We start from the raw sequence: 13,773 nt of genomic DNA, 5'->3' as shown, positions 1-13,773 counted from the left end.
TCATGTTGTGGTGACCCCAACCATAAAAATATTTTCGTTGCTACTTCATAACTGTAACTTTGCTACTGTTATGAATGGTAATGTAAATGTCTGATATGCAGGATGTATTTTCATGGTTACAAATTGAACATAATTAAAGCATAGTGATTAATCACAAAAACAATATGTAATTATATATGTGTTTTCTGATGGTCTTAGGCGACCCCTGTGAAAGGGTCGTTCAACCCCCAAAGGGGTCGCGACCCACAGGTTGAGAACTGCTGGGCTAAGAGCTACCATGGTACAGCTATATAACCTCTCTATCACCCTGGAAAGTTCTATTAGAGACTATTGGATTATAGGAAGGGAGAGCATATCTGTTTTTGTACAATGTGGTTATGTGTAGCAACAACCTCTGCATGGTGCAATGCACTAGAAAAGAAAAAGTGATACATTTTATTGGGAGTAAGGGATCAGGGTGGAAGCAGTGATAAACAGTTGAATTTTCTAGCATAAATAGTTATTTCCAGATAATCAAGAGGAAGAGAATAACCGAGGCAGAAGAATCAGTATGACCAAATATAATGCTCACAGTCATCAAGCTTTCAATATGTGCCACACACTGTTTTAAGTGCTCTATTTGCCTTCTCTTCTCATTTTTTGCACTAAGCTTGTTAAAGTAGGTAAAATGATCATCTAAATTTTGCAGGTAAGAAAAGTAGTCAGATACATTGACTAACTAGCCTTAACTTCATTTATGGTACAACTGGGCAGCAAATGCAATCTGATTTTAGAGCCTATGACCTTAGCCAGTGAACATGTTGACTATTCCTAAAAGACTCTGAGGAGGGAGAGATGGGGCAGAACCAGGAGAAACATTATCTATTCTGTCATTGTTGAACTACAGCTGTTTATGCAATTTTATATCTTGGTTTTTCAGTTAACATTAGTATTTTCTTTTATTAAATTTTTTTTCATATACATATAACTTATAATGGACACAAAATCTTAAAGGTGAATAATCTCATGATTTCACAAACTATTTGATTATGTTTAATTTTAATTTAGGGTATTTTATCCTATCTTGTATTTCAATATTTGAAATAAGGTGGATATGTCTCTGTGCATACATTTTAATATTTATATTGTTTTATTTTTATATCTTTTTATATTTAAATTATTGTATTATTAAAAATTCTCAAAAATATGTTTAAAATGTTAATAATTATTTTATCAACTTATTGTGCATAATTGCCAAAATTATTTCTATAAACTTGCTGTAACAAGTTTACAAGTAGTAATAAGAAATATTTATTTCTCAAAACATCACTCTTATTAAGTAATATTACTTTGCAATTATTGTTTGCTAATTTACTAAGATGAGAAACAGCTCACTATTATTTATTTTTTATATTAGTGAGGTTAAACTAAATATATATGTATATATATTTCATAGATATTTGAATTTTGTCTTATAAACGGTCTGTTCATAGTCTCTTCACATATATATATATTGGGCAGCTAATTGTTTTTCTTAACAATTAATAGCTCTTTACATATTATGGTATTCAATTATTTATTATAATTTTTTTCAAATTTTCTCTTTAATTTTATTTATGGTTAAATATATTTAAAAGTTTTAATTTTTATATAGCCCAATGGTCATATCTTTTCTTACTGCACTTTACTTTATAGAGAGTGCAAAAGTAAAAAGGATAAGAGGGATTCAAGCATGATTATAACCTGCAAGAAAAAAACAGGTGAACATAGTGGTAATAGTATAAAGAAATACGAGATGGCTGGGTGCAGGGATGGATCTGAGAACCCGAAAGCAGTATGAGCAGTGATCTGGATAAAGGAACTCTGAACTTCAAAGACAGGAGAAAAGGTCAAACATGTAGTTACAGACATAGGTGACAGCATTCAAAAGTGGACTTTAAATATTGGTTGATATGGGAACCAATATGGAACTCACATCTTATTACTCAGAAATAAGGGAAAAAACAGTGGTGTAGATTATAGACAATTTCATCATTCATTGGAAACATTCCCTCATGATATGTGAAGAACAAAATCCTTGAACATTTAATTAGAAATGTGCTAAAAATGATTAGCATCTTCTCCTATAACAGCAATTGTCCTTCAAAATTCTCCAGCAGTGACAGAGCCATGAAATTGCACATATTTATCTCCACCTATCAATTGCCATTTTATTTATTTAGGCATCACATTCTAGATTCATAGAGTTTTTGTGTTCATTATCTCAGTATTAAGAAATGCAGGTGTACTTATCTATACTAATAAAAGGGTAATATATTAATTAGGGTGGATGTCCTTCGGGACAAAGCCTCAGCGGCTACCAGGGCCCAGGCTCAGGCCAGCAGTGGCAGCAGCAACGGGGTAATGGGGGTGGCGCCTTCCCCTGATCCACCAGGTCACCTCCCGCAGAGGGAGGCCAGACTGTGGCTTAGGCTGGGGGCCAAGACAGAGGTGGTGAGAGGCGATCAGGCTGGCAGGGGGCAAGGTAGGGGCAATCTAGCTGGCAGGCAGAGGCAGTTAGCCTGAACCGGCAGTCACATCCCCCGAGGGGTCCCAGATTGGAGAGGGTGCAGGTCGGGCTGAGGGACACCCCCCGACCCCCCACCCCATGCCCCCTGGCACCAGGCCTCTAATTTCATTATAAAGAGAAAAAAGTAAAGAAAATAAATTTAAGTCTACGATAATCATAACTTTAAATATGCATTTTATTCTCAGGTAAGCAAAATACTAATTAGGCTAAAAATAGTTTTCTCCTAAATTCAAATGGATCATTGACTGACATATTTAAAAATCTTTCTGGCTTATGACCACAATATTAAAGTTCTATTTATACTCAGATTAACATATTTATAGTATAACTGCTTTTGGTATTCATCTTGTGAAGATGCAAAATTTAAAAGAAAAGTGAAAATTATAATATTACTGACACAGAAATTGTGATAGCTCTGCTACTATGGGTGATTTGAATCAGCAATCTTCTGGCTTTTTTATTTCATGGCTCACATTAACTAATTATTAAAATTCTGCAGCACACCAAAAAAAGTTGCATTTTTTGCCAATCTTACAAAAAATAGATATAATTTTGATATATTTACAAAAAAATAATAATAATAACCTACCCTTTTTGCTCCAAAGTGACTTTTTAAAAAATTATGTGCTGCCCTGGCCACTGTGGCTCAGTGGTAGAACATCGGCCTGCACACTGAAGGGTTAAAGGTTTGATTCCTGGTCAAGGGCACATACCTGGGTTGTAGGTTCATTCCTGTTGGAGTGCCTGCAGGAGACAACCAATCTATGTTTCTCTCATATCGATGTCTAAATATCCTTGAGTGAGGATTAACAAGAATAAGAAATAAAATAAAATAAAAAATCTTGTATATAATCATTTCTGGTAACAAGAATTAACCAATCAAGACGCTATGTTATTATGTGATGTAACCAATATGATGCAACTCTATATTTACGGTTCATACAGGGCATTCACACTGGATAACTATTATGTTGGCTGTTGTTATTTTTTTATTATTATTTGACAATCTAAGGGAAAAGAGGTCAGTGCCCCTGACTAAATAGTCAAGTGTTGCATGTTTTTAAAATTCTTGTGGCACGCCAGTGTGCCACAGCACACCTGTTGAAAGTCGCAGATTTAGATTATCAATCACATTTCCCAGAGGTATTTATTTTTAAAATGGTCAAATAGATGGACAGATATTAAATAGTAAACATTTATAATAGTATATACTTACTTCATTTGTTTAACAATAGTACTTTTTCCAGATTCTCCTGCTCCTGAAAAGAAAGATGGGAGTGTTATCAACTGATATATGTACATCAAACTCATATACATATTAAAACCTGTGACATCACTATCTCATGGGTAAATCCTTAACAGACAGCTCTCCTATGTAAAAAGCAGGATAATTTTTCCATTAAGTCTTGAAAGGTATTAGGTGTCTACTTTCCAGGATAGCAGAAGGAAATGAAACCCACCTATATTGATGATAGATCCAGATATAGTTTGGTTTCAAGGTAGAATGTATATTCTAAAGCAAGAATTACATGACATTAGGAAAAAAATCCTATTATTATATTTGAACATACTTTAGAAAGATTATTTCTTGGCTTTGTATCTTAAAGAAATGGCCCAAACTTTATAGTTTCTAGATCACTCTCATTCTCCCAGAATGTCTCTGCATATATTCCATTGATTAAATAATAACAACAAAAGCTACACACAAAAACACTAAGCAATAACTTTTTATTTCCAGAAAGCCTATTGTGATTGAAGAAGGGGATCTTGCCTTCATCATCATATTTATGTTGCTACACAGGCACTTTCTCTTCTGTTTAAAGGAAGGAAACAGAAGAGAAACAGTAAATGAATTAAAAGGCCTACAGAGAAGTTGTATTTTAAACAGTAGAATAAATGCAAGGGGACTCAAGAGGATTCATATAAGGATGATTAAAATTATTAACAATACTAGAGGCCTGGTGCACGAACCATGCACCAGTGGGGTCCCTCAGCCTGGTCTGCAGGATCAAGCCAAAACTGGCTCTCCAACATCCCCTGAGGGGTCCCGGATTGCAAGAGGGCACAGGCCAAGTCGAGGGACCCCATTGGTGAACAATCAGAGCCAGGGAGAGATGCAGGAGGTTGGCCAGCTGGGGAGGGACCACAGGAGGGCTTGATTGGCCGGACCCCAGCAGCAAGCTAACCTACTGGTCAGAGTGTCTGCCCCCTGGTGGTCAGTGCACATCATAGCAACTGGTCAATTGTCTGCCCCCTGGTGGTCAGTGCACGTCATAGCGAGTGGTTGAGCGGCCTTAGCATATCATTAGCATATTACTCTTTGATTGGTTGAATGGACAACTGGATGACCAGACACTTAGCATATTAGACTTTTATTATCTACACTAATAAAAGAGAAAAATGGTAATTGGCGTACAGCGCTACCCTTTTCATTGGCTAATCAGGGCTATATGCAAATTAACTGCCAACTAAGATTGGCAGTTAACTGCCAACAAGATGGCGGTTAATTTGCATATGCAGGCACAATGCAGGGAGGCGAAAGGGAAAGCAGGAAGAAGCCCCCTGCCACTGACAGTGATCGGAAACCCAGGGGGGAGCTAAAAGCTAGGGGGCAGGGCAAAGGCGGCCCTGTGGCCGCCTTTGCCCTGCCCCCCAGCCATGATCAGAGAATCAGGTGCCTTTTCCGCCCTGGCCAGTGATAGCAGGAAGTAGGGGTGGAGCCAGTGATGGGAGCTGGGCACGGTCGAAGCTGGCAGTCCCAGGAGCTAGGGGTCCCTTGCCTGGGCCTAAAGCGAAGCCCACGATCGCGGAGCCAGTGCAGCTGCGGGTCCCCACTGCCCGGGCCGGACGCCTAGGCCAGAGGCGTTAGGCCTGGGCAGGGGCGGAGCCTGCAACTGCAGGGAGCTTGGGGTCCCCTGCCCGGGCCTGACACCTCTGCCGGAGGCCTCAGGCCTGGTCAAGGGGCCGATCCGGTGATTGGTGATCAGAGGGTGATGAGGGTCAACTCCTCTGGCTGAGGCATCAGGCCTGGGTGGGGGGCGGAGCCGGGGATTGGGGGGATATGATGGTCCCCTTGCCCAGGCCTGAAGCCTGGGTCAGAGGCATCAGGCTTGGGCGGGGGGTGGAGCAAGCGATCAGAGGGAGATGGGGGTCCCCTGCCCAGGCATGATTCCTGGGCCAGAGGCCTCAGGCCTGGGCGGGGGCCAGAGCCAGTGATCGTGGGGAGATGGGGGTCCCCTGTCCAAGCATGACACCTCTGGCGGAGGCGTCAGGCCTGGGCAAGGGGCCGATCAGGCGATCGGAGGGTGATGGGGGTCTACGCCTCTGGCCGAGGCATCAGGCCTGGGCAAGGGGCAGAGCCAGCAATCGGAGGGGTCTGGGGGTCCCCTGCCCAGGCCTGATGCCTGGGCCAGAGGCATCATGCCTGGGCTGGGGGCAGAACCAGTGATGGGGGGAAATGAGGGTCGTCAGGCCTGGGCAAGGGGCTGATCCTGCGATTGGAGGGTGATGGGGGTCAACGCCTGAGGGCTCCCAGTATGTGAGAGGGGGCAGGCTGGGCTGAGGGACACTCCCCCCCCTCCACACCCAGTGCACGAATTTCGTGCACCGGGCCCCTAGTATAGGATAAGGATGGCTAACTTAAGAGACCAAAACTGAATTACTCGTGAGTGAAAATGATGAGAGAATTTGATAAAAATTATTATAATATATAGGGTATAAATAGAATATAATCCAAACTTTTTAGTTTTTACTTGTCTATGAGTCCTAGACATCTGAGGGATGGGGTAGGAAGGAGCAAATTCAGGCAAGTTCTTAAAGTTTGAAAGTTCTGATTTTATAGAGGTGAGAAAAGCAGAGCGTCAACAAGAATTGGTAAAATCTAATAATACCAATTTGTTTACAAAATTTTAGATAGAATCACCAATAAATCTCTCAAATATTGAGGAATACTGAGTATTTTATAATGGTATGAAATCATATGTTTTAGGATGTGCCTTTGGGTTACGACTAACATTTATCAATGAAAATATGATGTTGAAATATATTGACCGGGGCTGATCGAAAGTGCCAATGAGTAAATCTTTAGTCTTCTCATACTAAGTTCTGTAAATTTAGAGAATCAAGTTTTATATATTACTGACAGTTCCAGAAATTGGGTCCAAGGATATTTTTAAAGTCTCAGTTTGCCTGTTAATTTTGGACAGATTTCAAAATAGCAAACTAAAGCAATTTAAAAATATCCCAGGAAAAATCCAAAAACCAGAAAAACTAATATGCATAGAAATATTTTTTGCCAGCATGGCAGTCAACTGCCTTGTTTTACCAAGTCTTTTATGATTTTTTAAAAAAGATTTTTTATTGATTTTTAGAGAGAAAGGTAGGGAGAGAGAGAGAAGCATTGGCATGAGAGGTAGACATGGATCAGCTGCCTCCTGCATGTCCCCAACCAGGGATGGAACCCACTACCTAGGCATGTGACCTGACCAGGAATTGAACCACCAATCTTTTGATGCATGGATGATGCCCAACCAAATGAGCCACACCAGCCATGGCAAATCTAGTACAATTTTATGTCAGTAAAATTAATATGATTTTGATAACATTGAATTTCAGAATTTTATTCAAATTATATCAAAATATATATTGACTCAGAAGACCCTGACTACCCTATTTAAATTTATTTTTAAATTTTTATTAAATTCATTGGGGTGACATCTATCCTATATAATAAAAGGGTTATATGCAAATTGACCCTAACAGCAGAACAACTAGAATGACTGGCCACTATGATGTGCACTGTCCACCAGGGGGAAGACGCTCAATGCAGGAGCTGCCCCTGGTGGTCAGTGCACTTCCACAGGGGTAGCACTGCTTAGCCAGGGCCGGCTCATGGCTGGCAAGCGCAGTGGTGGTGGCAAGAGCCTCTCCTGCCTCCATGGCAGAGCTAATGGTGTCCAACTAGCTGTTAGTCGGACATCCCCCGAGGGCTCCTGATCTGCCAGAGGGATGTCTGACTGCTAGCTTAGGCTCGATTCCCCAGGGAGAAGGCCTAAGCCATCAGTTGGACATTCCCCAAGGTGTCCCGGACTGCAAGAGGGCACAGGCAGGACTGAGGGAACCCCCCCGAGTGCACAAATTTTTGTGCACTGGCCTCTAGTCCTATATAATAAAGAGGTAATATGCAAATTGACCATCACTCCAACACACAAGATGGTCACCCCCATGTGGACACAAGATGGCTGTCACAAGATGGCCAGCAGGGGAGGGCAGCTGGGGGGGGCAAGGCTGCAGGAGAGGTCAGTTGGGGGACCCAGGCCTGCAGGGGAGGGAAGTTGGGGGAGACCAGGCCTGAAAAGAAGGGCAGTTGGGGGTGATCAGACCTGCAGGGGAGGGAAGTTAGGGGTGACTGGGCCAGCAGAAGAGGGCAGTTGGGAGGGATGAGGTCTGAAAGGGAGGGCAGTTAGGGGCAATTGGGCCAGCAGGGGAGCAGTTAGGCATCGATCAGGCTGGCAGGGGAGTGGTTAGGGGGTGATCAGGCTGGCAGGCAGAAATGGTTAGGGGCAATCAGGCAGGCGAGCGGTTGGGAGCCAGCAGTCCTGGATTGTGAGAGGGATGTCCCAGATTGGAGAGGGTGCAGGCTGGGCTGAGGAACACCACCACCACCCCCACCCCCGTGCACGAATTTCATGCACTAGGCCTCTAGTATCCTATATAATAAAAGGGTAATATGCAAATTGACCCTAACAGCAGAACGATTGGGAATGACTGGTCACTATGACACACACTGACCACCAGGGGGCAGATGCTCAATGCAGGAGCTGCCCCCTGGTGGTCAGTGTGCTCCCACAGGGGGAGCTCTGCTCAGCCACAAGCCAGGCTGATGGCTGCCAGCACAGCAGTGGTGGCGGGAGCCTCTCCCACCTCCTCAGCAGTGCTAAGGATGTCTGATGGCAGCTTAGGCCTGCTCCCTGCTGGCAAGTGGACATCCCCTGAGGGCTCCCAGGCTGCCAGAGGGATGTCTAATTGCCAGCTTAGGCCTGATCCCCCAGGGAGTGGGCCTAAGCCAGCAGGTGGACTTCCCCCGAGGAGTCCCAGATTGCAAGTGGGCACAGGCCGGGCTGAGGGATCCCCCCAAGTGCACAAATTTTTGTTCACCAGGCCTCTAGTATATATATATATATATATATATATATATATATATATGCCTAAGCAACCATTATGACCGGTCGAACAAATGACCAGTAGACTGGTCACTATGACTATGCACTGAAAACCAGGGGGCAGATGTTCAATGCAGGAGCTGTTCCACTGGTGGTCAGTGTGTTTCCATAGCCAACCTCCTGCAGCCGGCCAACCTCCCACAGTCCCTCCCCACAGCTGGCCCCAATAGGTCCCGATCACTGGTCAAGCCGAGGGACCCCACCTGTGCACAAATTCATGCTCCGGGCCTCTAGTTGGTTAATAAAATTATATGTTTCAACTTTGAAAAAACTCAGAGACTGAGAAAGAATGTCTAATTCCTGACCATTAAACACATTTTCTTAAATAATACTATAATATCTAGTATTTCTAAGTGAAGTGAAAGTAATTTAGATCATTTTTATTTAAATAAATTTTTTATCCTGAGCATAAGAAAAAAAGTTTATAAAATTATTTTCCAGAATTGTACTAGCATATGTGTTGTGGACTAATACATTATCAATTAAGAAACATTTTGAGCACATAAAAGATTCTAAATAATCACAACCAAGTTTATTATATTCATTCTGTATGATGGACTGGTCGAAAATTTATTATAACTTGGGGTAAAAGTGACTTTTTGACTGTGTCAGAATTAAAGTACATTCTGACTTGTCTTTCATACTTCATAAATATGGCCTATTAGTAATCGTACTGATTACACCTGGCAAGTTTCCAAAAGTATTTAGGAGGCTAAGTGGTTATTATCATAGAAGGATTCTTTATAACTTAGCTGGTCATTCATGATGTGATTTAGGTAAACTGAATAAATAAGCATTTTTAAAATAGCTTATAGTTTCTGTGTGAAACTATATATGACACATTAGTATTACCATTTGAAGACCTTACAAAAGGTCTTTGAATTATTCCTTGTTTTTTGCAGTGACTTCTATCTTCTAGATGAAGGTCCAGTATAGTAAACTACAGCACTAACAGAATAAAGTTCCTGAAGAAAAGTCAATTTGTCCAAAATTTTATTTATTATTTGAAACTCGATTGCAAAGCTATTTCAGAAATAAATTATTGAGTCCCATTCTCAATGATTCTAGGTCTTAGTTCACAATAACTTTCCATTTTTTTAAAGATTAGATCATGTTACACTGCCAAATATAGATATAAAGACAATATATTTGCACAGGCTGAGGGCATCCTGAAATAATTTCTTCCTTCCTAACTGTAGTCATTACTAAAATTATTTTCTGGGTCAAGGCGTACCAAGGGACTTTTAACAAAATGTGCATGTATTTCTTTGAAGTAGATAATGTTTCAATTAATTAAATATCTAAGTTTATACTTAATTCATACATTAATATGCATAAATTATTTTAGTCTTAGTAAGAATAAATTGGGAATTTTATTCCACATTTTTTATTTGCAAATACCAAAAATAATTTTAAAGCTTTATAATATCTATACCTGTAACTGTACTTCACTGAACACATTCAAGGCTTGATTGCTCATTTGATACAACTTGTTGAAATAGGAAAAATTCGAATAAACACATTGAATTCTTATCATGCATAAAATATTTTGTAGGTGGTCTTTAAAATCCCATAATGGTACAGTAGGAAGAAACCTTAAAAATCAGCCATCTATGCACATCTCATCATTCTGGTGTGAGAAAAAGGAAAATGAGTCCTATAGAGACCATGACACCCATCCAAAACCCCAGATCTATTTAAGACTAAGAAGCTATGTCAGCTGACTCCCATATTACTGCTATAATGTTGTTTTCTTTTTAGTATGTACTACTAATGTCAAGTCAAAATTATTTAAATGCATAAATTATTTTAAATCAATATGAAAGCAGTGTACTTTCAGAGACATATTGGTATGCAGTGTCTGCTGTCATCTGTTTGAAGCCTGTTGGTACTTAAGATTCTTAAGGTAGTCTTTTCTGAACCAACTTAATTTTTTTTCCCCACTCACTATTTCTCTTTCACATGGAACAATGACAAAATTATTTGTCTCTGCCATATGACAACCTTTCAGATATTCTAGTAGACTGAGGGTAGAAAAATGAATAGAAAAATACTCATGTTTTTGAATTAAAGAAATATGAGCTTGCACTCATTTCTGACATTGACTGGGTGTCTTGATTATGTTTAATCTGAGAGTCAATATCCTTTTTATAAAACCGGATTATTAATATCTGCCTATTAAATGGGTTTGGGAAGATTAAATTAGAGATATAAAATTCCCAGAACATACTTTAACATGTAGTGAGCTCTGAACATTTCCTTATATTTGAAGCAAGCTCCATTTTCTAATAAAATTTTCAAATATAAAATGTTCCATTCCTTTAATTTTTACTTGTAGAACATGATTTTTATAGCCCTTACCCTCTGAAACACACTCCAATGTCCTTTTGAAACACTAGTACTGAAATTTTTCTGTGGATATCAGGAGATTTGTCAACAGCACTGATGTTCTGATGTAGTAGGATAGGGATAGAACCTGGGTTTGCCTTGCTCATGATACTGTATTTATATAGAACACTTTCCTTAATAGGGGCCATGATTAGTGTGTCTTCTTTATTTTTTTCTTTGTAGCTTTCTCACATTGTTTACCAGACTCTTGTATTGAGTTTGTAGCAGTTAACTTTTTCTAGTTTCTTTTTCACACCACCTCTTAGCAAACAAATTCTCCCACATATTACATTGTATAATTGAATTTGAACCCAAATTAAAGACATCTTTTGATTCCACTTTGCTCATTTGGGCCAAGTATTTCTGCTGATTGAGGTCACCTGTAAATTTGACTTTGTATGTCACTCTGTTCTTCCAAACATTTACTCACTTGTGAAATACTGCCTTATCCACCTTCACCCAAATCCCTGAAAAAAGCATTGAAGAGGAGAAGGTCGACGTCAGGAAACTGTAATTCCCATTAATCATCCTAAGTCCTTGTTCACTCACTGTATGTAGTCAACAATGCTAAATGTTTCCCCCTGAGTATGATAGTTACTGAAGGTTTTTGTACATGTTGTTTATCTGGTTAGAGAAATTGCCTTCTATTTCCACTTTGATAAGAGTTTCTATTAAGAATTGATCAGACCATCAAACCCCAGAGGGCAGGTAGGGGAGGGGAGGGGTAAGGGGGAGAGATCAACCAAAGGACTTGTATGCATGCATATAAGCATAACCATTGGACACAGACACCAGGGGGCGGTGAGGGCATAAGCAGGGATGGGGGATGGGGGGACAAAGGGGAGATAAGGACACATATGTAATACCTTAATCAATAAAGAAAAAAAAGAATGGATGAAACACATTTATCATGTGTGTGTGTGTGTGTGTGTGTGCCCACTCATTAACATGTATGTGTGCATGTGCATTTCCTGATATAGTCATGTTGGGTTTTCTCCTTCAATTTGTTAACATGGTAAGTAATATTAACGAACGTTCTAATGGTATTTTAACCAGTCATTCTTGGGATAACTTCCCCCACCATCGCTATTTTAAAGATATTTTATTATGGAAGAAAAGAGGGTTCTGTACAAAGTAACCTCACAGGGTGATGATCTATACTAATAAGAGGGTAATATGCTAATTATACCGGACATCTTCCAGGTGACCTTCCGGACAAAGCCACGGTGGAGGGGGCCGAGGCAGAGGCAGCTAGGGGCAATCTGGCTGGCAAGGGAGGGCAGTTAGGGGGTGATCAGGCCAGCAGGGGAGGGCAGTTAGGGGGTGATCAAGCTGGCAGGCAGAGGCAGTTAGGGGCAATCAGGCAGGCAGGCAAGCGAGTGGTTGGGAGCCAGCAGTCCCGGATTGCGAGAGGGATGTCCAACTGCCGGTTTAGGCCTGAGGGGTCCCTGATTGGAGAGGGTGCAGGCCGGGCTGAAGGACCCCCATCCCATGCATGAATTTCGTGCACTGGGCATCTAGTCTAATAATAAATTCCTAACTGGGCAGGTCATGGTGAGTTGTTATGCCCCTAGTCATATAACTTCTCCAGTAAAAGTTTTATTTTGCTTTAAACAAGACCTGTCTATTGTTTCTATACATTATTTTATGTTAATACACCTTTAAAATAAGTAACCACCCTCTAAAAGTACATAATCTTGTTAGCTATCCTGTAATCCAATCCCTACCTTGCTTTCTCCCACCTTCATGTAACATTGATTATGTTCCCTTCTTAATTTCAAATACATAAAATAAACTGCAAAGCTTATTCTCAGTATTTGAAATCTTTTTTTTTTTTTTAATCCTCACTCAAGGATATATTTTCATTGATGTTTTTTAGAGAGAATGTAAGGGAGGAGGGGAGATAGAGAAATATCAATGTGTCTCACATTGATTGGTTGCCTTCTGCACATACCTCAGACCTGCATCCATGGTATGTGCCCTGGACAGGAGTTGAACCCATGATCCTTCAGTTTGCGAGCTGATGCTCTATCCACTGAGCCAAACCAGCTAAAGCCCTTTTTTTTTTTTTTTTTTAGCATTTGAAATCTTGCTTCCTGGCAATAGTCATCAGTTTATGGCTCAAATGAACTTCAATATAGTGTCCAATATTCTGGAACTGTCTGATGATTAAAATCAATGTAAATATTTTAATAAGGAATATTGTGGGTTGTTGTTTTTTTCAGTGAAACACATTAGTAAGCTTATGGTGTCAGATATATTTCTATAATGATTAGAATGTCTGACTACCTATTTCTGTGATATCTTAATAATGAGGATCATAACTGTAAAATACTTTATCAGTCAAACTAAGCATGTTTCACTTGTGATAAAGATTATTGTGGGTCTGTATTATCTTTACTTTCTAGTGAAGTTTTATTTGAATGCTTCCAATTTTATACTTGTTTTAAAAATATCTGATCATGCATGGATGGGCAAAAGTAGATTTACAGTTGTGCATGCTCACAACTGTGAACCTGCTGTTGCCACACTCTATTTTCAAAACATAACATGAGCCTTCTTGGAGTTTGAAGTATTTTTAATAAGATGTCATCTTTCTTATCGTATTAATATACC

The 13,773-nt window shown here is 40.2% G+C and overlaps 2 protein-coding genes across 2 annotated transcripts in view; one reads left to right on the top strand and one right to left on the bottom strand.

Moving 5' to 3' along the window:
* CD36 (CD36 molecule (CD36 blood group)) overlaps positions 1-13,773 on the top strand; it is a 275,923-nt gene that overhangs the window by 96,897 nt on the left and 165,253 nt on the right. The window lies entirely within an intron of this gene.
* GNAT3 (G protein subunit alpha transducin 3) overlaps positions 1-13,773 on the bottom strand; it is a gene marked incomplete at both ends in the record, with an annotated part of 47,545 nt that overhangs the window by 28,842 nt on the left and 4,930 nt on the right. The window contains one exon of the mRNA XM_081102360.1: positions 3,765-3,807. Within this exon, the coding sequence (XP_080958486.1) occupies positions 3,765-3,807 (43 nt within the window). The remainder of the gene's footprint in view (positions 1-3,764; positions 3,808-13,773) is intronic.

The sequence above is a fragment of the Myotis nattereri genome, assembly GCF_964212035.1.
Source record: "Myotis nattereri genome assembly, chromosome: 11".
Taxonomy (NCBI): domain Eukaryota; kingdom Metazoa; phylum Chordata; class Mammalia; order Chiroptera; family Vespertilionidae; genus Myotis; species Myotis nattereri.
Note: the sequence above shows the minus strand (reverse complement) of the source record. Positions and strands in the feature narration are given on the sequence as shown.